The following is a 26,958-nucleotide window of genomic DNA, read 5'->3' as shown; positions in this document are numbered from 1 at the left end:
ATATCTTATTTTGCATATTGAAATGTGTATTTAAATTGGAATGTAAGCTTATGTTTCAATTTAATGAACTTCGATAGGTCATAAAGAGATTTGCATCCGTTGTTGTATGACAGGCTTTTTAAGAGACAACACAGTTCTTCTTGTTCATTTAATTAAACTTTACAATGCCATTATTATCAATTGCAATTTAAATATAATAAAATTTATTTTAAAAAATATTTAATATAATCTTAAAATCACAAAGATGAAAATATGAAATAATGTTTGTTTATCTCGAATTCATTCTCTTACAGCCACCTCATCCTTGCTGCCATACCTAACCATACACATGCAAAGTATTGGCTTAACAGTTGAGGAAATCGCCATCATTTATTTAGCTTTGCCGTTCACAACGTTCCTGAGCCCACCCATAACAGGTAAGTCCACACAGACTTAAGACAATTTATATTTCAGTATAATAAATTAAAATATAATATTAAAATAAATATAAGAGTATACACTGTAGACTTGAGCAAACATTTAAACAAAAATTTTTATTACCACTGAGTTTACTCGCATTCTAGTGAGCTCTGACGCATAATAGGAAAATTTTACAGCACTTTTGATTACATACACGGCTTACACGGATTTCTCAATATTTCCTAAACAACAACAAATATTTGTTATTACACAACATACGAATATTTATGTCGTATTTTAAGCTGGTTGTTTCCCAAGCATCGTAAATTCAGGAAGTGATTGCTTAGACCACAGATATTTCTACGCTTTAAATATTAACCAAGCCAAAAAAAATTTCCCAGAGACAGTCCTAATGACAGAAATTTGCTCCAGGCGTGAATTGAAAATATATAGATAGGCGTGACCGTCTAAATAATAGACATATAATCTCTAGATTCATTTTAGAGGGGGGGAGTGGTGGAATTTCAACCCATTAAGTAACTTATTTCTACATAGAGCGTATTACTAACAATAAAAATATTTCCTAACAGTAAAAAAAGTTTTCTTTAAATCAATGGAGCTTTTCATCCAGTTTTAATTTGATGAAATGGCAACTATTGACGATATATTTTTATTTAGAATTCCAATTGTACTTCGGTTCGACACCATTTTCTACACTTTCAACTGATAGTTTTCAGTGTTAATATACCACATCGAAAATATTAGATATTAGATAGATGACCTAAAATAAATAATTGAGGGCAAGCAGGTCTGGTATACGAATTTGGGAATGTTAACACAGCGTTAGGTGTACCTTCATTGTCCATAAGCAAATATTCAACTGTCCTCCATTGACATTCTAGGACATGTTAATAAATTTTATTCAGTTCTTGATCTTCTATTTCCGGGCGTGTGCTCCTTAAAAATTACAAAACAATAATAGGAGTATATTCTATATTCAGTTTTATTTATAAGAAAAGTTTTAGAAAGAGTTTTTCGGAATATATCGTGTTTAATGTATCTGCACATGAAACTTATATCTTCTTCTTCTTCTTATTTGGCACTACAGTCCAGTGCGAACCTTGGTCTCTCTCACGATCTGCCTCCATCTGTCCCGATCTTCTGCTACGCTCTTCCAGTTCAGTACTCTAATCGTTCTTGCGTAACTATACACGTTCTCATCCCATCTTGTTCTTGGCCTATCTCTGTACAGTATATATCCTTTATATAAGTTCCAAGCTACACAACTATTACTCATTGTTCTCAAAGGGTAAGAAACTTAAAAAAAAGTTCACACGAAAACTATTTTAACAATATTTATCTAATATTATAAGCTACTTCTTGCTAATTGCAGTACCCGATTACTTTATCAAATAGTGAATTGGAGTTATGATCCATTACTTTCCACCTTATGCAATAAATTCATTTTTTTTTATTTATGCTTTGAGCATTTAAAATTTTAAATAATGAAATCTTTATTAAATATTTGGAAATGCCCTAGCGTCTGAACAAATTTATATCTATTTTCTCAGGAAATGTTTATTCTTTTGTTTGTTGTTCTGGATTGTTTAGATAGTGAATATAGTTTGATTTATTTTAATTTTTCACATTTATGTAAATGATTATAAATAATTTGTGATATCTTCTTCCTTATCTCGAATGTCGCAAACGTTTCCATATATGAGTATGCACCTCATATTTAGATTGGTTGATTGCTTGACAGACAAGTCATGCTGCAAGTCATGGAAGCATTATATCTTGAATGTTATTCTTTTTGAATGGTTTTTTTCTATATCTATTATTAATTTACTGAAAGGGTGACTCCAATTCATAAAACACTTGATGGAATGTTTGCCTCACATGTAATTATAAAAATCAATGATCAATACTTGGCTAGTGCCTTTGTTGTTAGATGCAATGAATGACTATCGTGCTCACCTACGTCTTGGTAATATTTTCAATATTTGGTTGAGAAGGATTACATGGTTATTTACTAGGACGACACAGCTTTTATGTGCAATAACAGAGGACAGAGTTTGAGCAGATAATGCTCACGCTCTTCTTGTGACTCTCATCAGTTCGCCTGATATATTCCAGTACGAAATTTCAGTCTGGTCGATTTTTGTGGGCACCACTCTCAGTTAGTTTTGATTTCGATTCCCTTGGGTCGTAGCCTGCACTGGGCATAACTTCATTTGTAAATTTGTCTTTCGAAATTGCTCTTCGATTAAAGCTTTATTATGCTATTATTATTTAACTCGAATCAGTTAATGATGCAACTTGTTGCAAATATCTAATTCATATTAATTTTAGATACAAAAAAACGTTCATTATGGTTTTTTTACGCGACTTTGATGAGATTATTTTTGATTGTCTATGCCAGCACATGTTTTGAGTCTTTTTTTAAATATAATTTTAAAAATCATTTATCATTTATAATAATCTTAAATCTAAATGACACTTAAAACAAGACGAACAGACAAAAGACTACAGACAGCAACTTTTTAGAGCTTTTACAAATTATTTTGACATCATATTCGGTAGTCCAAATTGTCTATTTATTCACTTTAAGTTTGCCGACTCTGAAGATCTTTCGCAGGTCAAGTTACTTTTGCTTCTTGAGAAGTCTTCATTGCTTTCATTTCTCTGTAGATAAAATTTGAATTTTGCATGAAAGCTCTATTTAACATGTATGACATATAGTATTATTTGATATGTAACAAAAACCTTTTCTCTTACATCTAAATCAAGAATATCCAAATAAGCGATGAAAAACTTTTTGGACCTTGAGAAAGAAAAACAAGAAAAGTTTTTTTTTAAATAAAAATACGTGGTACACTTTCAGAGCAGCCTCTTCACATGTCTCACATACAACCTTAGCAAAATAAAAACTAAGGACGTCATCACGGTTCTGATAATTTTGGTTCATCTTTTAATGGACATTTTCGTTTATTATTATAAGATGAATATTTATTTACACATACATACATACATATAGCCTTCGTTAAATGGGAAGGGATAAATACAGTAAACTCGACAAGTTGGGACTGCATACTCTCTCATACTCTCATGCTAAAAATGGTAAGATGAATGGTATATAAATATTCAAAGAGAATATTTATATATATGTGATAAGGATAATATCATGAAGACTAAAGTAATGTCAGGTGACTGTAGTGCTAACTCAGTGCTGTATATCAACGTTAACGGCCAGAATGACTATAACCTCAAAAGGCAGTGTAGAAGAGGAAATCACATCGCGAATAAACAATGCGAAAGCGTCGTTTGGCATGTTACGCTCTATCTGAAAATCCCAACAAAAAACCACTCAAACAAAACTCGCATTTATAACTCGAATGTTAAGTCGATCCTGCTCTATGGATTGACATCAGCCGTGAATTGCGTAAAAGAGTTCGCTATAAGAAAATGCCCGATGTTCTATGCTCCACTGGGAGATGAGGAAGAAGAAGATATGGATCATTGCTTGACCCATTATTGTAAGAGATAATATATCATGTCATTTTAAGAAAAAAAAATCCGAAAGAAAATCAATAATTGGTTATGCAGATGATATGGTCATTGGAGAAGTAGTAGAAAAAGTGATTAGATGTGATAATAAATTGTAATAATATAATCTAGATTCTTCGTCGATGAATACTGTCAGAGAACTCTAATATTTTTAAATCTACTTCATTCGAAGGCTTCCAACGATTTATCCGTTAAAATTAATTATCGAGATTTTCTTCACATCCATCCTATCAATTGGATGGATCGATCAATTCTTTATAAAACGCTAATAGCAGCCAGTCATCCCCTAATAGATTTGATTTTAATTTGTTTCATTGGTAGCTTTATTATATTTAATGCTTCAACTTGGAATAATACCTTAGTTATTATTCTATTTGCAGTGCACTTGTTTATAATAGATACATTTTAGGATTAACATTTATGGATCACTTCAATATTTTGTTTAGCCATTCGGAGTGTTCTTCTAAGCTAGTAGAGAAAACCAAAATATCAACTAAATAAACGATTGAAACTTTGTTTATACACTATTCACTAATCTTTGGAAATAGACTAGAACGTTAGAACGTAGACATGTGAAGGAACCCCTTGTATCTACTGCTGAAGACAAATGCTGTTCTATGACTGCATCTCAATTTGGTAGTAATCTGTTGTCAAATTAAAAGTAAGAAAATATTCACATTCTCTCAACATATAGAGTATGTATTGTATACTTGGTTTTGTTGATAGATTCCTGATGGTGAGTTTGTTAAGTCATCATATAATCGGATTAGATTTGAATAGAATTAGTTGCCAGGAAAGGCGGGCACAATAGACCCGACGGTCGCAGTGTCACATCCCCTAACAATAATAAATATCAGGAAAGGCAAATTATTAATCAGAGAGATGTATGGACTTTAATTATATTTCAATAAGTCTTTTTTCAGTCTTTAGCTTTCAGCTTTCAGCTTTCAGTTTTCAGTTCACTTAATGGATTTAATAACGCTTTTATGTTATAATTTTCATAAAAACTTGATTTAATTTCCTTATTTTTAATTTCAGGCTTTCTAGTTGATAAATTTGGTAAATACAAGCCTGTGGTTATAATGTCACTACTATTGAATGCGATTTTCCATCATGCGTTGCTGTTCATTCCACAGCAGGAGATTCCAGGCAACATTCCGGATGCATTTGTCATACGCCATCCTCACAGCGGCGATATTGAGGTAAATTGATTTAAAAGTTATTTAAGGAATCCAATATATCGTGTGAATCAATTCTCGTAGCAGTTAAAACGAAATTTCATTTTATATAAACATATTATAAAACATGTTGGCCTGCATGATTGGTCGCTTGGCCGGCGGACATCAAAAAGTTAACTGAAATTTTAAATCGGAAAAAACTGATGCCGATACGCACTGCACTAGAATTGACTTACAATTGTATATGTTGATATATATTTTTTTAAATTTTTTTGAATTTTTTCCAATTTTCAACCGATTTTTAAAAGACCACAGCTATTCAGAATGCACACAGTTGCAAAATATACAAATTTATTTACCCAAATACGTGTGTGCATCTCCTCCGCCACATGGAGGAGATGTGTTAACTGTCGGTTAAAAATGCAGATTTTAATTTCATTTTATTAATTTATAATGAAATCCTTATTAAAATAAACGATTTCAAAATGCATTACGCGGATGGTGGAGCGATGGGGTGGGGCCTCTACCCAGTTCTCCTCGTATAATGATACTCGTCAATGCGTTTGCAATAATTATGTATACGTTTACTCTTAATTTTCATTTAATACATTTTTATCTCACTTTTTTTGTTTGTTTTTATTTTTGTATTTTATATTATTTTTTTCTTTCGGTTAAAATGCTGAAATATCTGTTTTTCCACACATAAATCAGATTAAAGAGCTATTAATGGGTGACTAAGTATGAAATGCCAGTGCAGCTTGAACTGTAAACTCAATCATTTTTAATATGTGCCACAGTCATTTCACACTCGTTGAGTGCGGCTCATTTGCGCCAACTGCATATGCGTCCGTCAGAAACGCTTTCTCATAATTAACCCATTTGTATGCAAGCCAATTTGCAATTACCGCATAAAAGGGAAAAAGGATGAGTTCAGTTTCAGGCGAGTTCAACGATTATGTTACGAGTATCTGTACGCGATGATTTGCATATCTAATCAAACTATTTTCTACTGAAGAAGAAGGTATGCACCTATACTCGCATGACGTTTATCATTCATTTTTGGAGAATCTATTAGAAAGTTTATGTTTGTGTTTGTGTTGGTGTTTGTAGAACTTTAAAATGTTCAGCGGTTGTTAAATAATTCATATTGTTAAATGGCAAACCTTGACTTAAACCTATAAAGTTCTATAAGACTGCAGTATAAGACTGAGAGAATGCTGCCAAATCAAGACGACGATTTGTCAAAGAAACTCAAATATTCAAATACTGGATACTGGATATTGGACGTCCACGTAAGTGCGAATATCTTTTGCTAAAGTAAGTCATGCAGTCGTGCAATCAGGAATGAAGGAATATGAGAATTGTTTATACACTTTAATGCAGACACTACAGGAAGAGTGTGGGATAATATGCAATGAAGAGCTGGTTGTGAGGTCATATTGTTATTTATTTGAAGACCACATATTCCAGCAGTATTTTAAACAAAAAAATTCTTTGCATCCTGACGTATTTAACAAGATTCTTTCTTTCTGAAGAAAAATGTGAATACAAGTGATTGGTTAAATCAGGTTTCGCTTATCAAGAACAAAGATTGTTATTACTATTGTTAGGGTATATGGCACTACGACCGTCGGGTATATTGTGCCACCTTTTGGGTTTAGAGTGGGTCTTTAAGCCCTGTTGCTTTAGTAGAAAATAGTACAAAATCTACTTCACAGAGTCTTATTGTTTGTTCCGTAAGAATATACATTCCCAGGAACCCACAGAATATGTGTGGCCGACTCCTCATTCTCTTCACAGAATCTACAGTTTGCATCCATATGTATGTAAGCCGTCTAAGCAGTCAAGTAGAAGTCTGTCAAGAAGCCAAGTAGTAGCAGTAGTAGTAGTCGGTCGGGAGTAGGCAGTCGGTATTAGAAGTCGATACTCAGCAGCCGTATTAACAATTAACTTGTACATATATTTAATTTTTATATAATATTTTTTGGGCTTAACTTTACCGTGTATACCAAGAACAAAGATTGTGCACTAAAATTATTCCATTTGAAAAAATATTTAATGCTTGAATGCATATGAGAATCAAATCCTACAAAGCTCGACGTGAAGTAATGAGAACATGTTGGACAGCATCTAGAAGTCCTTAGAGATCATTAAGCGTAATTAATGTCTTAGTATTGAGAGTTTATGCTTGACTAGAACTAAAATGAATTGTTAAGTATTAAGTATTCAGTATTGTTTTAGAAGCTTATTAAGATAATTATTTACTTAATTTTGCACATTTTGTGGTGTGAAATCATGAAATTGCTCAAATCAATTGGAATTAATTTCTATTGTTGACTTCTTACCTATTTAAGAATTTATATAAGGATTTTGCATGTTATTGCAATCGATGCATATATTCTGTTTACCTTTTGTTTGTCCTTTCTAGCGTAAATATTGTTTATATTTGCTTTTAATTGTAAATGAAAATACTGCACTGAAAGGAAATCCAAATTTTAAGAATATTTCAATAATAATTAATAATTGATTTTTCCTTTCGCATAATTGCTTTTACTCTTCCAACCGCAAGGCACAATTTAATCCTTTACAATTCCTTTTGTGTGTAAGTCCTTATTTATGCATTCTTTGTTCCATATTGCACTCACCAATGTATATAATCTATATGTAATAAAATCATGTTAACTCTAGTTCAATAAATAGATATTTTTATGATTGCAAACGAAACCACATCCAAAGCAAGTCGGCAGTTTCTTGCAGGAACTTCATTCATTCATTTATTTTGTTTCAATTTATATTTATAAGGATAAGAATCCGAGCTGAGTCCTGAGTACTGTACGGTGTGGGTGTACGGTGTACGGTTTATGGTGTATGATGTATGTTGAGTGCTGCATGCGAGCTCACAAATGGAATGCAATACACATTTCTTATAAGTGCACTTATTAATCTGGTATGCAATGCGTTGCATATATGCACATTTATCTGAAAATGTAAATTTATTCAAACAAAGGCACAATTTAATATATTTTATGTAAATACAGAAAATTAGAATTTTACGGCATAAAAGCTTTTCATAAATATATTTATAAAACTGAAACATTTAAGTGTTTGCTTAAATGTTTGCGCTGTTATTGAAAACTAATCCGTAAACACTTTTCTACCAATTATTAAAGGCTTCGATTAATGGAATGGAATAGTAGTTTTTCTACGTATTCTCCAATTGGAGACAGATTCATTATTAACAAGTATAACGCTATGGGATACCTATAGGATACAAAGGATAATACTATTCTTTGAAAGAAAATTTTTAATTTAAACCTTCAATAAATATTTCCAAATAAATACTTGATGCATATACCGTCCCGTTCCATTTTGGGACGGTATATGTCGTCCGATTAATGGAATATTAGTTTTTCTAAGTTTTCTCTGACTGGAGACAGATTCATTACTAACAAGTAACGCTATAGGATATAGGATAGAAAGTAAATTTTTAATTTAAACCTTCAATAAATACTTTCAAATAAATACTTGATGCGCTGATTCCGTTTTGGGACGGTATATGTCGTCCGATTAATGGAATAGTAGTTTTTCTAAGTTTTCTCTGACTGGAGACAGACTCATTACTAACAAGTAACGCTATAGGATATAGGATAGAAAGTAAATTTTTAATTTAAACCTTCAATAAATACTTTCAAATAAATACTTGAAGTATTGATTCCGTTTTGAAAAGGTATATGCCGTGGAAAAACTTCTGCGCTAATGCTAAAATAAAACGAACCTTGATTCCTTCTACTAAAATGCTTGAACGATATGCCACATAATATAATATATTTTGTCTTACAGTATCATAATAGCCGAGTGCCATCATCTTCTGACATGTAGATATACACAATATATACATACATATTCCAGTGTCTAAACTCTGATCTCATATCTAGAAAAATCCGAAATGCAGTTTGATTTTAGGGGTCAGTGATTTCGAAATCAAATGCGGCTTAATGAAGTGAAAGCAATATTATTTTTACTTCTGTAAATAACACAAAACTTGGTTGTGGCTTCATCACAGTTCACGTAAATGGGAAAACATTATATCTACCCTCTTTATACGAACATATACATAAATACATAATGTATACGAAAACGTTTGAATTCATTCTTTTAGGATTTGCGTGCATACGAGTGAGTGTTTGTGTGCAGCACGACGTGATGCAGCTCAGATGCAATAGACAAATTGCTGTGTTACTTTGCATACTCGACTGCAAACAGCAACCGAAAGAAAACAAATTAAAATAAATGCAAATCTGCAATTGTATCTGAATTTATTTATGCATAAAAGGGAAACTCAGATAACTTTGGCAGTTCAAATGAAAATATAAAATGGAGCCAAAGTAAGTGCAATGTGAAAATTTCAATGTTCCATATGCCATATGATGGCAATAAATACGGGCAGGAGTGTGCGGTGTGTGGAGGGGAATGGGAATGGGAATAGGAATGGGAAGGGGGTAAGATATGAGGCGCCACTGCTTGAAAAAAATGTACTAAAAACCGATGTCAGCCAGTGGAAATGTGTGCTTCTGGGTCAGAACTTCAATTGGATTGCATAGTAAGTTAAGCGAGCGAGCGCACATGAACGATTTGCATATCTAACAACATGCAAACTAGTCCATTTTACACGGAATTCTTACTCGTACGCTCCTTGCTTTTTTAATTGAATTTTCAATATATTTTTGCATTTGTTTTTGGCCCATTACGATAGTGTCTCTCTCTCTTAATCCGAAATGTATGGCACACTCAATGCTTCTTTCACACAAATTCAGTTTGCAAATGCAGTTTCGAATAATTAATACTGCATGAATATTCAGAATTTCGCAGTAATCCGGTAAAATTGTGCTGAAGAAAGTTCTCCTCCTATTTGAATGAATGTTTACTTAAACTTGTAAAGGTTCCTGTGTTTCCAACTAGAAAGCCTATAGAGTTTACGTTACGTTACATTCATGTAATTAATGTGAATGAAATCAACAAGCCTTTAATAAATTGTATGTTCTATCTTCTATGAACGTAGTTAATAAGTCATTCATTTCTGCAAGTAATTAAGTAATTGTAATTACTTTTCTCTATAGAAATTTTGAGGTGACATCATCGTGTATATATAGACATTTGTTAATGACCATCAGCACTAATAATGAGACTTTAAGTAAAAATCTGTACATTAATTATATATTGGGATATTAACAAGAATTGTTTTTACTTTGTATAGAGGAACCCTATTTTGCCTAGAGATAGGAGGAAGATATTGAAGATAAACTCTTCCTACCGAAAGGTGGTGTGATGATTGTTAGACAAACAATCGAAAATTTTAGAAGTTTTATTATCTACTCCATTTAGATTTCGTATTATGCATTACACCTTGACCAGTAACTGACATGTATTGACAAGTGAAGCCGTTTGTTGACTCATTTCCTTCCCTTCGCAAGCCATGACATGCTGCAGCGATTGGGTGACTGGTCATGCTGAACCAATTCTGATGAATTGGTTGTTCACAAACAACTTTGTAAGAGAGTTGGTGTGTTTATTTTATAGCAAGGAGACATAGTCTCTTGGTAGAACAGGCCTTATTCGCTACTGGGCAGCCTGACTGAAAGTCATAACATCCTGCTACGATGTCAAAAGAATGGGTTTGTCTGTGGTCATAGCGAAGCAACAGACGACTATTCATAATTTTTTGGGATTGAGCATTTTTGGATCATTTGTGTTGAATCGAATCTATATGCTTGTTGATAAACCAAAAAACTGTGATTTACGTTTTTAACTTAGTTAAATTAAGCTTTGCAATAACAACATTTTGTGAATAAATAATAAAAATAGAGTAAAATCGATTTTCTGTATCATATAATTCTAAAGTAATTTGTAATTACTCGTACAGGGTGTTAAAGTTTCAGCGCATCTATGGTTAACTTTTTCTTTTCATGTATATCACATTGAATAGTATTCAGTCGTATATTCATAGAGATGGTATGCAATTTGTGTGAGCAATCCAAATTTGATATGCTATATTACTTATAAGCATAGTATTATGTGATGTATCTATGGCATGGTAAACAATGAACAAAATAAATGAAAACCAAATCAGACTCGTTATCACTCATCATATTCCAAAACCCAAAACTTGTCCTTTGAACCAAATTGCCACACAAAAGTTTCGGCAGACCAAAAATACTGTTTTTAAGAACTGATTTTACGACTTAAATGTGGATTTTGAGAAACTAATATTTCATTCATCTTTCTTCCTTTCTGATCCAAAAAATCGCCATCAACAACGAACCCAAATTAATGAATTTACACTTCATACGCCCACACAACTCGACGAGAAGTAGATATTTCAATTATTTGTTTACATCAAAAAAAATGCTAATCTACGTTTTTACTGCATTTTTTTAGGTTTGGTGGTCACCGTGCCCTAGTCGCGAATGCCCAGAGGAACCTCAACTTGAATTAGCTGTAAATCAATGTGTGGATTATTGTCTACTGCAGCAGAATACCAAACTATACTTACCACCAACTGAAAATTATGAAGAAACAACGACAAGTAACTTGCTCCCAGCAACAATGTCAGCATTGGCAACACATACAACGGCAGCAACATCATTACTTTATTCCACAACCGCAACAATTCCACCAGCTTCGTCAGCACCATTTGTTTCTCCTGGTACTGGTACTGGTACTGGTGTTGCCGGACCACATTCCTCAACAGCAAAAAGTAAATATGAAGATGTACTTAATATGTCATCGACAATGTTCCCGCCAGAGATGACAGGCGCACCAGCAATGTCCATGCTGCAAGAGGGTTTGAATCGTAAGTGCTTGTTTCGTACACTTCTTTTAATTGCATGGCATCCATTCATGGCTGTTGATTGCATTTTATTGTTGTTGTTGGTGTTGTCGTTGTTGTCGTTGTTGTGGTTGTTTTGTGCACTGGCATTAAAGTTGCGCTCCTGTTGCTATAAACAAGCACCGATAAAAGCGGCAGTACTATGAAGCACGTTGAATAAGCGCTGTGCTATTGCACTATTTTAACACAATGAGTTTGCCACACTTGAGAATTTATTAAATTAGTAGTTAGTCGAGCGCAGTGCAATTGCAGAAATGCCAGGACAGTGACATTACAATAAACACAACAACTCAATTGTGCATAACAATTTTAAGGTGTTTTCCTTTCAATTACTTTCCATTGAATTATGTTATTTGTTCTTTCTATATAGAGCTTTCCGAAAATGTAAAAAAAACATACGAGAGCTGGGTGCACTCGGACAATAATGATGCGACATTCTTTATGTTGGAAATGCACCCTGATTTAGCTGATCCCATAGAACAGTTGGGTATGGAGATTGAATCCGATGATAATGAAACTGTGACGGATTTTAAGAAGCGTTTCGGCGAGAAGCTGTTGGTGCAAATGCAAATTAATGTTACCGATTTGGAGGAGTTGGACATACGTTGTGGTGGTTTAGTGAGACGTTCAAATATATCACATGTATCAAATGAAACAGTACGTTGCATGGTGCAACGTTGTAGCTTTACAATGAATGCCCCAGAAATTTGTCCACCTGATTATAAGGAAACTGATGATACCATTTTCTACATATACTTCCTGTTGAGATTTTTAGCTACCACTATGTTATCGGCTGGTGTGACAATAATGGATCCCATTGCTTTGACTATGATTGAGAAATATGGTGGGGATTTTGGTCGTGAACGTTTATTTTCCAGTATTGGCATGGCTATTTTTTCGCCAATTACTGGTATTATGATCGATTATTTCTCACGTGGTCTGGGTTATACAGACTATTCGGCCGCTTTCTACACATATGATATACTGCTAGTTATATCAACACTATCGGTAATGGCTATGCCTTTGGGTGAAAAGTTACCAGCTGACAATGTATTCCGTGATCTGTGGAACTTATTGAAAATGCCACATGTCATAATATTCGTGAGCTTTTTGTTTGTACTAGGAAACTTCTGGGGCTTTATTGAAAGTTTCCTCTTCCTCTATTTGAAGGAATTAGGAGCGCCCAATTATTTGCTTGGTGAGTTGCCTCCTGAATTTTCCACCTTTTAAAGTTTTTATTTTTATAAATCACCATTTTTATTTCTATTTTAGGCATAACCATTACTGTGGGAACCGTCAGCAGTATTCCATTTTTGTACACAGCAGAAAAAATCACAAAACTGTTTGGACATGTCAACTTAATCATTATTGCATTCTTCTCACATGCTGGGCGCCTAGTTGGGTACTCCTTTATCGAGTACGTATTGTGTATTGTGTATTGTGTATTTTTCTTTTTCAATTTTTCATTTTAAATTAAATGTGCCTTTTTCAATCAAAATTTTTTTCTTGCACATTTCAACATTGAAATAGAATTTAAAAGTAAAACGTTTCTAATATAAAGTTATTCCATTCCACTTCGTCGTGATGTGATGCACGAATTCAGCATCAGAAAACGTAAAAAACGTAAAAAACTAAAAGTGGGAATAAAAATTTCATCCGTGATGGGCTTTGAACCTAAGACTTCAGGTTTTACTGCTCACTCCTCTTCTGCTGGCTCTACCATTGCCTTTATGGAACTCCTATACAATGTAACGGTGAAATGCAACGAGTAAATGTTATGAGTAGTTTTCTTCAGTTCTGCTTCTTTGACTAATAAATGGAATCAAGTCCTAATCGTAATAAGAACATTTACGATATCTTAATTACTTTAGAAAATAGTGTGGAGGACTTTTTAAATTTTTTTTTTTTCAAATTGCAGAAATGCTTGGTGGTGTTTCCCCTTCGAAGCAATGGAGGCACTAAGCTGTCATCTGATGTGGGTGGCGGCTGCCACATACTGTTCCATTTTGGCACCAAAGAGTTTATTAGCAACGTTGATTGGTGTTTTGGGCATGGCACATTTCAGTTTGGGTAAGATTTTTTTTCCAATTTAATACGTCCCTGAAACTTTTTCTGTATTTACGGCACTGCATCTAAATTACTTACAATGTAAAGAAGTAGTTCAGTTTAGAGAGTTTACAGTTTACAGTTTACAGAGTTTTTTTCCACTTTTAATTTCGGCAAATGGTTTTCAAATGTAAAAAAGCAAATGTAAGGTACTCATGGTATACAATGGACCCCTTCGAATCAATTTCGTTGAACTGTAAGGTACACAATGGCATTTCATAATGCAGCCGATTCATATCAACGGCAGTTGTTAAATCCATTAGGCACTCTCATGGAAACTCATGGAAAGTTAAAAACTAAGAGTAACGAATGTGCAGGGGGCGAAAAAATAGGGAAATCTACTTGAAAATTAAAGACAAAATTGATAGATTGAACAGGGAGTCCATATTAGTCAATATTATGCATTGTAGGTATTTGAACGAGAAATTGCATTCGAGTAAATCTGGTGTATTTGTCATGTGTCCACATGTAAATGCTAATGGATTTATAGGACTCATACGCGTATATTTTTTTACATTAATCTTTATAAGTTATACATTAATTAATTAATTAATTTATATGCAATTCTTCGAAGAAATCCAATAAATTATAAAATAAATTAAGCAATTTTCGATTTTTCTGCATTTAATTTGAAATTGTGATGGAATGCACACATTCCATCCAAGTACTTCACATCTTTTAAATTGAGCTTTGGAAAATACGTGTGGAGGTGGATCGGGATGTAATACACTAAAACTTTTAAAGATGCATTCGAGAGTATAGATTCTTTTGTATTATATCAACATTGGGTAAAACTCTTATGATGAAGTATTGACAGTTACGAGTCATAATTGCTGCATATTCAACTACCTTATAGATAGATGTAGTTGGAAGGGTTGTCGTGTAGGTGGGTATGGGGTTGATAAAGGGAATAAGCAGAGCAAGGATCACAAACGTACTAGGGAGTTTACAAAAGAATCATTATGCTTTCGATGAAATCATAAGGAATACTTGCGAATCACAAGATGCAGGCAACCGCCAACTGCACTATTTACAACGAATCAATGATATTGATTCGAAAAAGTAAATATGTTGTGCTTTTATATATATGAGTGGTGGTGTGTTGAATTGCTGAGTTGTTGTTATTATTATTAATACGATCAGGAAATAAAAAGCGCACTTTTTTTGTACAAATTGAATAATAAAATTAACTTCATATAAAAGCTATGGAGTGCACTTACACTCAGAAAAATAATTTAATTGATTTCATTAGATTTTAACAAAATCACAGGTCAAAATTTTCTTACTCTACGCTTCATGTTATTTCATATCTTCTTTATCACACGACCTAAAATTATTCTCACAAAATGATCAGGTCAATTTAACTTGTGTGTAATTGGAGCATATTTTTCTGAGTGTACATATGTAAACCTTAGTCGGGAGGTGTACGAACGCGACTTTATATTTTATATACCATCATAAATATTTAACAAAATTTCAATGAATTTTGCCACACAGATAATATCAAATTGAAAATAATAACTGCTTTCAATAAATAATGGGAAAATTTGAAATATTTTTTTAAATTCAAAGCAATTAGCAATGACTCCATTTGTGCACCATTGAAGCACTTTTATGAGTGTAACGTTTCTAAACATTTTTTATGTTCCAAGAATTTTATGATGATTAGTTATGACTAATTTGACATACTCAAAGGTAGTTGAAAATCATAATCATTTTTATTATAAAATAATTTAATATATATTTGTTTGTATATATGTTTGTAAAATATATCAATAAAAAAGCTTTTTAAGCGATTCATATTTTAGTATTTCAGTATGAGTAGAATATATAAAATTGACAATATATTTGTAGCATAAAATTTATATACATTCTTGAACGGCTTGATGAGGCTCATTGACTTACGATGTATGTTTATGAATTAGCACCCAGGTAAAGTTTATTTACCATATATTATATTACATATTACCCAAATTTATGATAGAATTGTATGATTGTAATAATAGACACAATTATTATGACAAAATTGTGGATGATATCTAATAAACCTATAAATTAAGTATTACGAGTAGGTAGCGGTTGGAACAAGTAATAAGAATAGAGAAGAGAGATTTTGAGATCTTTATTCATCAGAAAACATACCAAGTTGAAAAATATATATTAGTAATTACCTTATATAACTAAGAAAAACTGTTAGAAGATAACTATGACACATTGAAATTGTTAGGCGTTATTTATTAGTCGAAAGTATTAACATTAAATATATCACAAAGACTTTTCAATGCTAAGAGAAACACTGTAGACTACTCCATTCTATATCATTTTCTCGGACTATATCTTTGAATATACACCATGAGAAAAACAGTTACCACTGGAAAGTTTGAATACAATCAATTATTATTATTGTGATTATTTTCAGGTCGTGGAAGTGGTTCTTTCACCGGCGGTTTATTAATTGGCCAATTTGGCACAAGAGATGCTTTTCGTTATATGGGTACATTGGCTGTGCTTGGTGGTATTGCATATGGTATTTTACATTTAGCATGGCTACGTAAATTCGATCATAATATCGATGAGTCAGAAGAAGATGTCGAAGGTATGGAAAGTGGTGAAATGGATAAATTAACTGAGCCGGCTACAAAAGAGCAAGGCACGTCAATGTCGCTGGAACGACTCAGTCTGATGATAAAATATAATCAAATTGGTAGTTTGACATCATTGCCAAGAGGCTCAAGAGTAAGATTTATAAATTGCTAATAATTTACTTTAATATTACGTATTTTAAAAAAATTTTAAAGACAAGTTAGTAGAAAAATGAAATACAAATGAGCTAGAGAAAATTTATATCTAACTTAATCTATATCCAATCTATTAATTTTAATAATAATCTCCTATAAATATAATAGAATCATTAATTTTTTGAAAATTTTATTTTGACAATGGACTAATAAAGAGTTTGGAACAGGGTCCTAGTCGGTTAGTGAAATGAAAAAAAAAGCATAAAATATTTAGATAGAAGACAAAAATAAACAATTTATAATTTTTTTGTTTTCGATTATGTATCAATTAATTATTAATTATTTATAAAGGTATATAAATCTATCGATTATAGCAAATTGAAGTTTCTCTTCTTCTTATTGAGCTATAGTCAGTAATTTAGTTTAATTCTGTGCATACTTCCAGCTGCATCTTAGTAAATTGACTAATTACAATATTTAAATTAATAAAATTATATTACTGGTTAACTTATTCCGTTCATATATATATGTGCATACACAAAATATATGTCTGTAAAGGGTGGCAACTCCATAGCGGGAACGTGGTTAGTCGCGTGGGTGTGCGCATGCACATCACACATTTCATCGCAGAAAACAGTTAGTGCTTTCTTTAGAAAAAATATCTCTACTTCATCTAGATATAATAGGTGTTAAAACCTATAAAAAGCCGGAAGTCTGTAAAGATGCATTCGTCGCCCTTAAATACTGGTAAAATTCTACAGTAGGTAGGAAATAATTTATGTTTTAGGTTTTAGAAAAAGGAGTAGTGTACTCTTGAGCGCATAATTATAATATTAGTATCAAGATTTTTGTATGATGGGCTTAATCTACATTATAGGGACAGACTTTGGCTTATAAGTATTGTGTCAAATTGTGGAGATAATGTGTGATATGTAGTGCGATGTAGATATAGGAGATTTACAAAAATAGACTATTCGTTACGATGTATGTTGATGTGATAATTAAGATTTCTTTATATAAAATATATTTTTTATTTAAATAATTTATATTGAATTCATTCTTGTTAATGTATTAACATTGAATACATCATATTATATCTCTTTGTTAAGGCTGATATACATGACCATTTGTCACATCGTCGCAGCAGCTACAATGTGGAATCGATAATCCGTGTGCCTAAGCAAGGAATTGGAAGTGCTTCGAAAGTTGATATTTTGCGTTCGGCATTGGAAATAAATCACAAATCCTCAAATAATTCGGTACTCAGTAAGGCCGATAACAAAACTTCAAATCAATCATTGGGACGAAATCGTGCCGACAGCGCACCAAAATTGAATCACACCAACATGAAGAACATTTCGCAGCCTGCCTTGGAGGGTGTCGTGCTTGAGGTGAGTTCGTTTGCATTTTCGTGTGAAAAATGTTTTTTTTCCAGCTACCGCCAGTGTTTCTCACATTGTTAAGGTTATTGTATGTCTCTTTTTTGAGAAGTATTATCCCGGTGCTTATACATTTATACAGTTATACATATGTATATGGTATATAGTTGATGATGGTTTTGATGACGGTGATGTGGATTTCGATGGTGCTGGCGATTGCGATTGCGTTGTCGGTCTCGGTGCTATTGAAATTTGCAGTTTGGGTGGTGCTATCTGGATTGACTATTGAATTAGGGCGCACTGTTCAAGCATTGAGGCAATATTTGCACTGATTGCTGTCAATTTTGTTGATTTTTGGTGATTTTGTTTGTACATTTTTTATTGCTATTTTTTTTTATTAATTTTGTTTTTTATGTTTTCCAATGCGTTCTGCATTTGACGCATATTTCCGTTTTACGTACGAAATCTCAATGTTCTTATTTCGAATGTGTGTGTGTGTGTGTGTGTGTGTTTAGGGGTAAGTTTGACAGACTTGGTATATTTTCTGAGAATCATTGTCCAATGGACTATACTGGATTCTGTTTCTTGATTTGCCATTTTGTTAATATTTATCTATTGTTTGTTGTTTTTTGTTGTTGTTGCACAAATTGTACGTGCATGAGTTTGTAGCTTCAACAACAAAAACAAAAATTTGCTCTTACCTTCCATGAAGCATCTATTTACTGACATTCAATAGGGCTTTCTATTCCTATTGCCATAGTCCTCTTGGTATTCTAATGCTGCCATCTTTCCAATATATTTTTTAGAAGAATTTTTATAACAAAAACGGAAGCTCAAGTTCATTGCATCCGGTTCGGTTTCCAATTCGAGTTTCTCTTCTGCAGCAAATTATGTTTTATTGGTTTAATGCTTTCATATAATTTCAAGTTTGTTTATTTTGTTTTTTATTTTATTATTCCTTTTTTTTTCTTTCCTTTAATGTTTTGTTTTCTTTTATAAATGAAGGTCGCAATAAGATTCACTTTCTAAATTTCATCTCAAGTCAATTGGTTTTTTAATAACTAGAAATTCTGCTCCTACGTGCTCAGAAAATCATAGAAAAGTTGTTCCTCTTTTTCCTTTTTTTAACTTTAAAATATTACTAGAACGACTCTGATATAGCGATGCAAGAGCAATGTAACGCTTTACATAAGATGTATTCCATCATCAGACATTGTTTAAGGCAATTCAAGTTTCTACATCCCTTTCGGTGTGTTAGAGGTCAGAGACGGCCCTAGATTAATTTCCCCGATAATCACTATACTGAAGCTCATCAGTTCGGTATATTTGTTCTTAGCATTTCATAAAATCTACAAATGTCAGCAACACCTCTAATTCCATGTTGAAATTAAGCAATTCAAAGCAATACATTGAGTCAGTTTACACAAAGGATATTGAAGTTGTATTTGTTGCTATCGAAAAGGAATCTGCAAATAATGGGCTTAGCGGTGAATGAGGTATAACAAAGTAAATGTCAGTTATTGATTAAAATGTGCGTCGCTTGCATGCTGAGGTAATGGCTGAAGACCACACTTTTGAATCTGTCAATGATTTCATCTCTCTTGGCGCCATTGTAGCGAACAACACCAATGTCAGCCTGGAGATCAGACGAAAGATCACTATCGCCAGTAGGCCAGTAGGGTTCGTTAGGCAATTGGGATGTAGAACTCTCACTCGACAAACAAAACTATATAGATCGTTCATCGTACCTGTGCTTTTGCATGGAACAGAAGCACGGACGTTTTTGCAGAATAATGAAGCAGCACTAGGAGTGATAGAGGGAAAAATTATTGAGTTGGCGATGACTACCGTATCCGAATGAGCTAGGAACTGTATGAGCTTTATCACGACATTGATATAAATCAGCAGCTTCACTGGTTTGAGAGTGGACCAAAATGTTCTAGCGAAAAAAATATTTGAAGCGTAGTTGCAGGAAGAAGTCATAAAGATAGACCGTGTACCCGGTGGAGCGATTACGTTGAAAGAGCACTAACTGGACTTAATTTATAACAGTGGAGAAGGAGTGTCAGGTCGAAACCCGGTAAAGGGTTCGTAGATTAAGAAAGCTGTCCTTATTTCTGTTGTTGACTTAAATAAGCTCTTCAGATTGCCTCAGACTTTTAATATTAATTCGAGATTTAAAGGAAGATTCAAAATTTCTAAGCCTTCTAATGCAGTCTATACCGGGAATATTGCAATAAGACATGGGTATCGTGTAAATAGTTCTGAATATTATAAGTTTTGATTAAAGAGATTTTATTAGTTAATTTGAATATAAGACTCAAGCTTTTTTATAGCCTTCCCTGATATGCTCAAACCCAAGATATATTATGAAAAAAGGTCCCATTGGAATTTGGAGTCGTAATGTGATATATTTTCAAAAAAACATTTCTGTTATCTTACTTACTTTCAACCGACATTTAAACGGTATCATTATCTGTGTACTCTTCGTAACATTTTGGAGGGTTTACCTAATTTGGCCGGTGAATATGTTGCCTGAAAAATACAACAACCTCTTTCACATGTTTTTCTTCATGGAAATTATATACTATTATAAATATATTAATTTATAAGATATATTGTTTAACAGTCAATGGATTATTCTTTCGTTAAATAAGGAAAAGGCTACATTTTTTTAAAAAGAACCTTGATATTCCTCATAGATTTTCTAATATATTTATATATATAAGTGTGACACATACAAAAAACATGCATATATGTCCTTTGCAATGAGTATATTAAGTATTCTAATACCCTAAAAATTTTTTTGGAGCACAAAAGCGAAGTCAAATGTGTTCTTTTAAGTCTTCTCTGTTATTCTCCAGCTATTAGTGTTAAGTTTTAAAAACCATCGTTTAATGTCTTGAGCTAACTAGAAAAGTAAATTAAAACAAAAAATTGAGTTCGACAAACTTATAAACTCTTTTGAGACAAATTATGTGAAAGAAGCTATTAGAAGGTTTCTTTGACGTGAAGGAATGAAATAATGAAAATATTTTACTTACATTAATAGAACTTCTTTGAATGAAAACAAACATGTTGAAATAAATATTCCAGAGGATAATAGGAAAAATAAAATAAGTCGAAACTGAAAGTATCTACAGAGGTGGATGATAGCAATGGTACTTTTTGTATTAATGAATTTATAAACGAAAACGTTGAAGACAACTATTTTCATTTCATTCTGATTTTGATTCCATATGCTTTTTAGGGCCGTTTTCTTTTAAAGACACAGAAATTAATTTCCATGTGTTAAATAAAAACAATGTAGAGGCCCGACTGTAAGTGTACCTAGTACCAGAATAGACCAAATTTAATAGAAAAAAAGAATAAAGAATAAAAAGCCTAAACAGGCCTTCAAAATTGTGTGAAATAGAAAATATTTTACACTATTTGTTGATATCTAGCGACATTTCATAGACTTCCTACATTCACATTTCCCACCCACTTTTTCTTGCCAGCCGGAATATCATACAGGAATTCGAATATTTTGGTTGGTTAGCCTCTACATCCACAAAATACTTTGATAATGAGAATGCTATCGGTAAGTGATAGTTGGTAAGTTGTCAGTTGTTTTTGAAATACTTAATTCTAATCTCATGAATTATAATAAAAATTTCTAATAATATTTGATGAATTCTCGTATACCATAGTTCTAATGGAATATGTGGACATAACGGATTTCGGTTAACTAGTTTCGTAAAAGCTGCTACTTGATATATAATCATCACCGTAAACTTGGTTGATACACTTCGGTGAGAGTTTGACTAAGTTTAAAACACAGTTTTCCTTGTTCACTCCTCCGATAACTCAAAGACACTGTCATAGCTCCTTTCTTATTCGTCAAAATGTAATGAAAATTTGACAATACTTTAATAACTGCTGTGCTTAATATGCACATACAACAGCCAAAAGATGCTGTCAGTCATTTCTTATTAGCCCTAGTTATTTTCGAACAAGTTTTATTTTTTATAGGATAATATTCATCCTAAATTTAACATGGGTTTACTATGATATAGCTATGTCTGTACTTCTATAGTTTCTAAAGCTCAGTTTTCGTTTAACTATTTCTGCGGCCGCTTGGGTTTGTTTGTTGCCTTGTATAAAAGTGTTTTTGGTATAGGTGTCGGGTTTTTATTTATCTAAATTGCCTTTCTGAGGAATTCCAATACTAGCACTGTTTTGTAGCTATGCGATACAAATATTCTCTGATACTATATATATAAATTTCAACGCAGATCATAAATTAAAAGAGCATGGTTTAGAATTGAATGCTAGAATTGAAGATGGACTCTTCCCGAAGTAATGCGAAAGCGTTTCCGGGAGGAATAATTTTCTCCGAAGAGGGAGTGTTTTAATCTATATACTACATATTAATATGCTACGCAGTCGGCCACACCATCCGGACGGTTAAACTGCAGAGGGTTTGACGGTGCATAAAGCACTCCACCTTCTCACCACATCAAACCAAAAAAAATTATATAAGCCGGTCAAGCAGTTAAGTAGTCAAGCAGTAGTAGTAGTAGTGGTTAAGTTGCAGTCAGCAGTCAGCAGACGGCGGTCAAAGAGGTCGTGATTACGTTGTGTATATTTAATTCTCTCAATTCTATTCTATTTTTTGTTAATCTTATTAAAGTCATTTAAGATATTAATATTAAATTGAGCTTATGTTTTACATACATATATATATCTTTAGTAATATTTTTGTGGCGGTCAGCCAGTCAGTTAGGCATTTTCTTCATAAAGGCAAAACTTAATGCAACTTAAAGGTCCTGATAGACTTCAAAATTCTTATGTGTTACTTATACGCTCCAGAGAAGGTGTGCAAGGGGGCCACTCACGTGTGAATAAGTCAACTAAGTAAGTTATATGCTCCTGTGTTCTTGTGGATATAACAGCTTCGAGCTATTTGTTCATATTAAAATTGTACCAATTAAAATGCATATCTTTATTAGTAATCCAATATTAGGTATTCATATACAAGATCAGCTTCACCTAAATCCACAAATGGTGAGATATACACACATACGTACACACGTACGTACGAACACATAAAAACAAATTTTAACTTGGTATGCAGCCTCCAGTATGTGGCATATACGTATAAGTTTTATAGTTTTTCAATAATATTTTGTGATTAATAAAAACAATAAATAAAAATAAATCCAACAAGCCCAACATGCCCAACATTCCCAACATCCCCAACATGCCCAGCATGCACTCTCCATAGCACATATCCTTGAAATGATTCTATGTATGTATGTATGTATGTTTGTGTACATGATTGTGTGCTTGTGTGCTTGTGTGTATTTTTGTAATGACTTTCCTTGCTGTTACGCTGTTGTATTTCTCATGGTTACAGGGTGTGGAATCGACTTTTTTCCCAAGTCGCATGAAAAAGTATCCGAGTGGTTTGTTAACATCAATACCGGCAGTGGATTTATCCGTTATACCAAGCTCCAAGTTAACGGTAACGTATGCAAATATTAAGTAAAATATTGCACTTGTGGAAAGTTGCCTGCTGTACACCACGCCGCACCGCACCGCACCACGCACTCACTCACTACACACTGTATGCCACCCATGCGGCATTTTGGGTGTCAATACTTAATACAACTGCATGCAGCGTGTGGTGCGCTGCATGCAGCATGCTGCATGCTGCATGCTTGTGTACCTTACAAAAACTGCAAGTTGCACGTTCGACAGCGAAACATAAAGAGATTTGCTATTACTAGGCACAGTGAATGGGGGAAAAACAAAAACAAAACTGCATGAATCAAACTAGAAGTTGAAAAAAAAAAATAGAATAAAAAGAAAAGAAATGTACAATGAAAATGAATAAAACAAAAACAGAAACAAAAGCAAAAGCAAAACACTAGCATTCCATTTATGCATGACGTTTGGGAATTTTCGCTATTTTTGATATTTGAACTCACGATTTGACTTGACTCTTTGCATGTTTCCCTCCTCAGAACATTTCTGAATTTTCGTGTGATTTTAAAATTCATTTAAACTGTTTTTCCCACTGAATATTTGAACTTTTTATGCAGTTGAAAGTTGTTTTTTGTTTTCAAATCCTGAAGTTATGTATTTCAGTTTTTGTAGCTTTCATGTGTAGTTGTTGTTTGGCTTTTTGCATTGATATTTTATTATTAGGGATTTAATTCCAGAATCTTTTTTTTTGTCATGATCAATTGAAAATTTTGTTTGTGATATTTAAAATGAAGCTATATTTGTGTATAAAAAAAGTTGTATGTTATATTTTATTATAAATGAACTTAAAGTCCACAGACCACATACATATATGTACATATATCTAAATGACACATTTACTTGAAATGCTAACAGCCATGTCTCATCACGTCTCATATAAAAATATAATTTTAAATTAAAAGCAGATGTAAAAACAAATGCAATCCACGCGCTTCACATACTAGAGAGACAGAGAGAGAGAGAATACTACATTGAAATGAAAAATTACTATATGTACTTCACTATAAATATTGTTTATAAAAGTTGAAAGCTTTTAGTTTTATTTCCAATATAAATTTCATTCAATTAAAATAATTTAATTGCAACACTACAAACTCCAGAGCACTGCTTTACATATTATTGAATTCGTTGCAATTAATGGCCTGGAATTAAAGTGCGAGTGAAGCAACCAACAACAACTAACGATTGCAAGTACTGAAATCAACCACACTACAACAACAACAACGACAACAACAACAACAATAACAAACAAAAGTTTTGGTTTAACTACTACATTAGCGGCGGCAACAGCCGCCTAGTAAGCGTACGCGTGTAAAACAATAGCAGCAAACACAACGAAATTATGAAACCACACAAAGAGAATTGTTTAAAATTTATTCTTGCATACTTTTAGTAACGCCAACAAGGCAACTTCAGCCATATAAATGCAGAGCATAATTCCAATTGATTGCTGTTGCCGATGCCGATGCCGATGCCGTTGCCGTTGCCGATGCTATTGTAGTTGTTGTTCTTTTTTGTTTATGATTCGAATACAAATTTGTTGCTATATGTGTGTGTGTTTGTGTGTTCCTTACATTCCCAGCGGCACCATTATGCCAGCGCTGAAAAAGTAAGCGAGGAGGTAATAGCTCTTCGTTTTTATTTTTCTTTGTTTTCGACATTTGTGTTTGACATAGGCAATTTCGGGGTTGAAATTATAAAAGAATGAAGAAGAAAAGCATATGAGTTAAGAATTTCTTGTTTTGCCTACATTGTATACATTTAGTCTGCTTTTGATTTTAGTGAAGTGCGAACAGTGAACAATTTTTAATTTTTAAAATCAAATAAAAAACAAAAATTTAAATAAAATATAATTTGTAATTTCACATAAACTCACTGTAAGTATATGGAAAATTAAGTAAATATATTTAAAATGATAATTGTAATTTTTGTTTTGTATTATGTAGATGCTACTGCGTCAAGAACGATTAATTGACCAATGTGCTGCGAATGCAGTCATTCTAAAGCAAGGGGTAATCAGCTGTAGTCATGTAATCAGCTGTTTCAATTGGAAAATTTTACAATTCAAACTGAGGAGGATTTAATTCAATTTAATGAAGAAATCACTGCCGTTGAAGTAGTTGTAAGTTAAATTATAAATGTTTCTTACTTTCAATTTCAACTTATTAATATATTCACATGTAACAATTTTACTAATTCATACATTTCTTTTCATCTATTACGTTATTTATAGACTGCATCAATGAGACGCGTTATTAAAAAACAATCAATTACGCGAAAAATTTCCTGGAATTTTGGAGAATGGTACCCAAGGCAAGAAGTTCTTAAGAGCATTAGAGAATGTGACAGCAGCACTTTTTGGTATGGTATATTGTACATAATTAACTTTAGCGTATACAATAACATACTTTTGTATTTACAGATGCTTTAAGTACAGATGGTAAGCCGGAACAAGTGATCGAGTCGAGTCTGGAAATCTCTTCAAGGTGTTAGTAACAATTACCAGAAAAATATTCATCTTTATAAGTATGTTATATTTTTTTATGTAAATATTAATGTTTTAATTGTATAAAACATAAATATAAAATATAATTTATTCAAAAAAATTTATAGTATTTTATTTAAAAATCAATAGCATAGGTAAAATTGAAAATTTAAGCGAACATATCAGCGCTGATATGTTGCATTACAAATTCTAAAAAGTAAGCTAACATGTCAGCGCTGATATGTTGCATTACAAATTCGAAAAAGTAAGCGAACATGTCAGCGCTGATATGTTGCATTACAAATTCGAAAAAGTAAGCGAGCATGTCAGCGCTGAAATGTTGCATTACAAATTTGAAAAGGTAATCGAACGATTCAGCGCTTGCCCGCAATGACATGCACGTGTTAAAGTAATTAGGAGTTTCCTTTGAATAATCAGCGCTAGGCATTACCATTCAGCGCTGAGGGAATCGATTCCCTCAGCGCTGAAAGTCCCGCTGGGTTGTTGCGGTAAAGCTACAAAATAATAACAATTTATACCAACACTAAAACGCACCAATAAACAAACAGTGCGCATTTAAAAGCAAAAAACACAAAGAAAAAAACAAAAACGCAAATGTATGTATAAATAACATACAATTTTTTTATTGAAAATTGTTTTTTTTTTTGCATTTGCATCGCTGTTATAG

General features: G+C 32.7%; 1 protein-coding gene across 3 annotated transcripts in view; it reads left to right on the top strand.

The window, feature by feature from the left end:
* LOC119687242 overlaps positions 1-23,762 on the top strand; it is a gene marked incomplete at its 3' end in the record, with an annotated part of 36,989 nt that extends 13,227 nt beyond the window's left edge. For all 3 annotated transcript variants that reach the window (XM_038101502.1, XM_038101500.1, XM_038101501.1), the window contains 9 exon segments: positions 294-416; positions 5,005-5,168; positions 11,580-11,994; positions 12,401-13,228; positions 13,303-13,447; positions 13,949-14,100; positions 16,556-16,872; positions 17,984-18,265; positions 23,655-23,762. In XM_038101502.1, the coding sequence (XP_037957430.1) occupies positions 294-416; positions 5,005-5,168; positions 11,580-11,994; positions 12,401-13,228; positions 13,303-13,447; positions 13,949-14,100; positions 16,556-16,872; positions 17,984-18,265; positions 23,655-23,762 (2,534 nt within the window).
* Positions 23,763-26,958: the final 3,196 nt, after the last annotated feature.

Source organism: Teleopsis dalmanni, chromosome X (assembly GCF_002237135.1).
Source record: "Teleopsis dalmanni isolate 2A chromosome X, ASM223713v2, whole genome shotgun sequence".
NCBI lineage: Eukaryota > Metazoa > Arthropoda > Insecta > Diptera > Diopsidae > Teleopsis > Teleopsis dalmanni.
The sequence above is the reverse complement of the archived record's forward strand: the minus strand, read 5'-3'. Positions and strand labels throughout refer to the sequence as shown.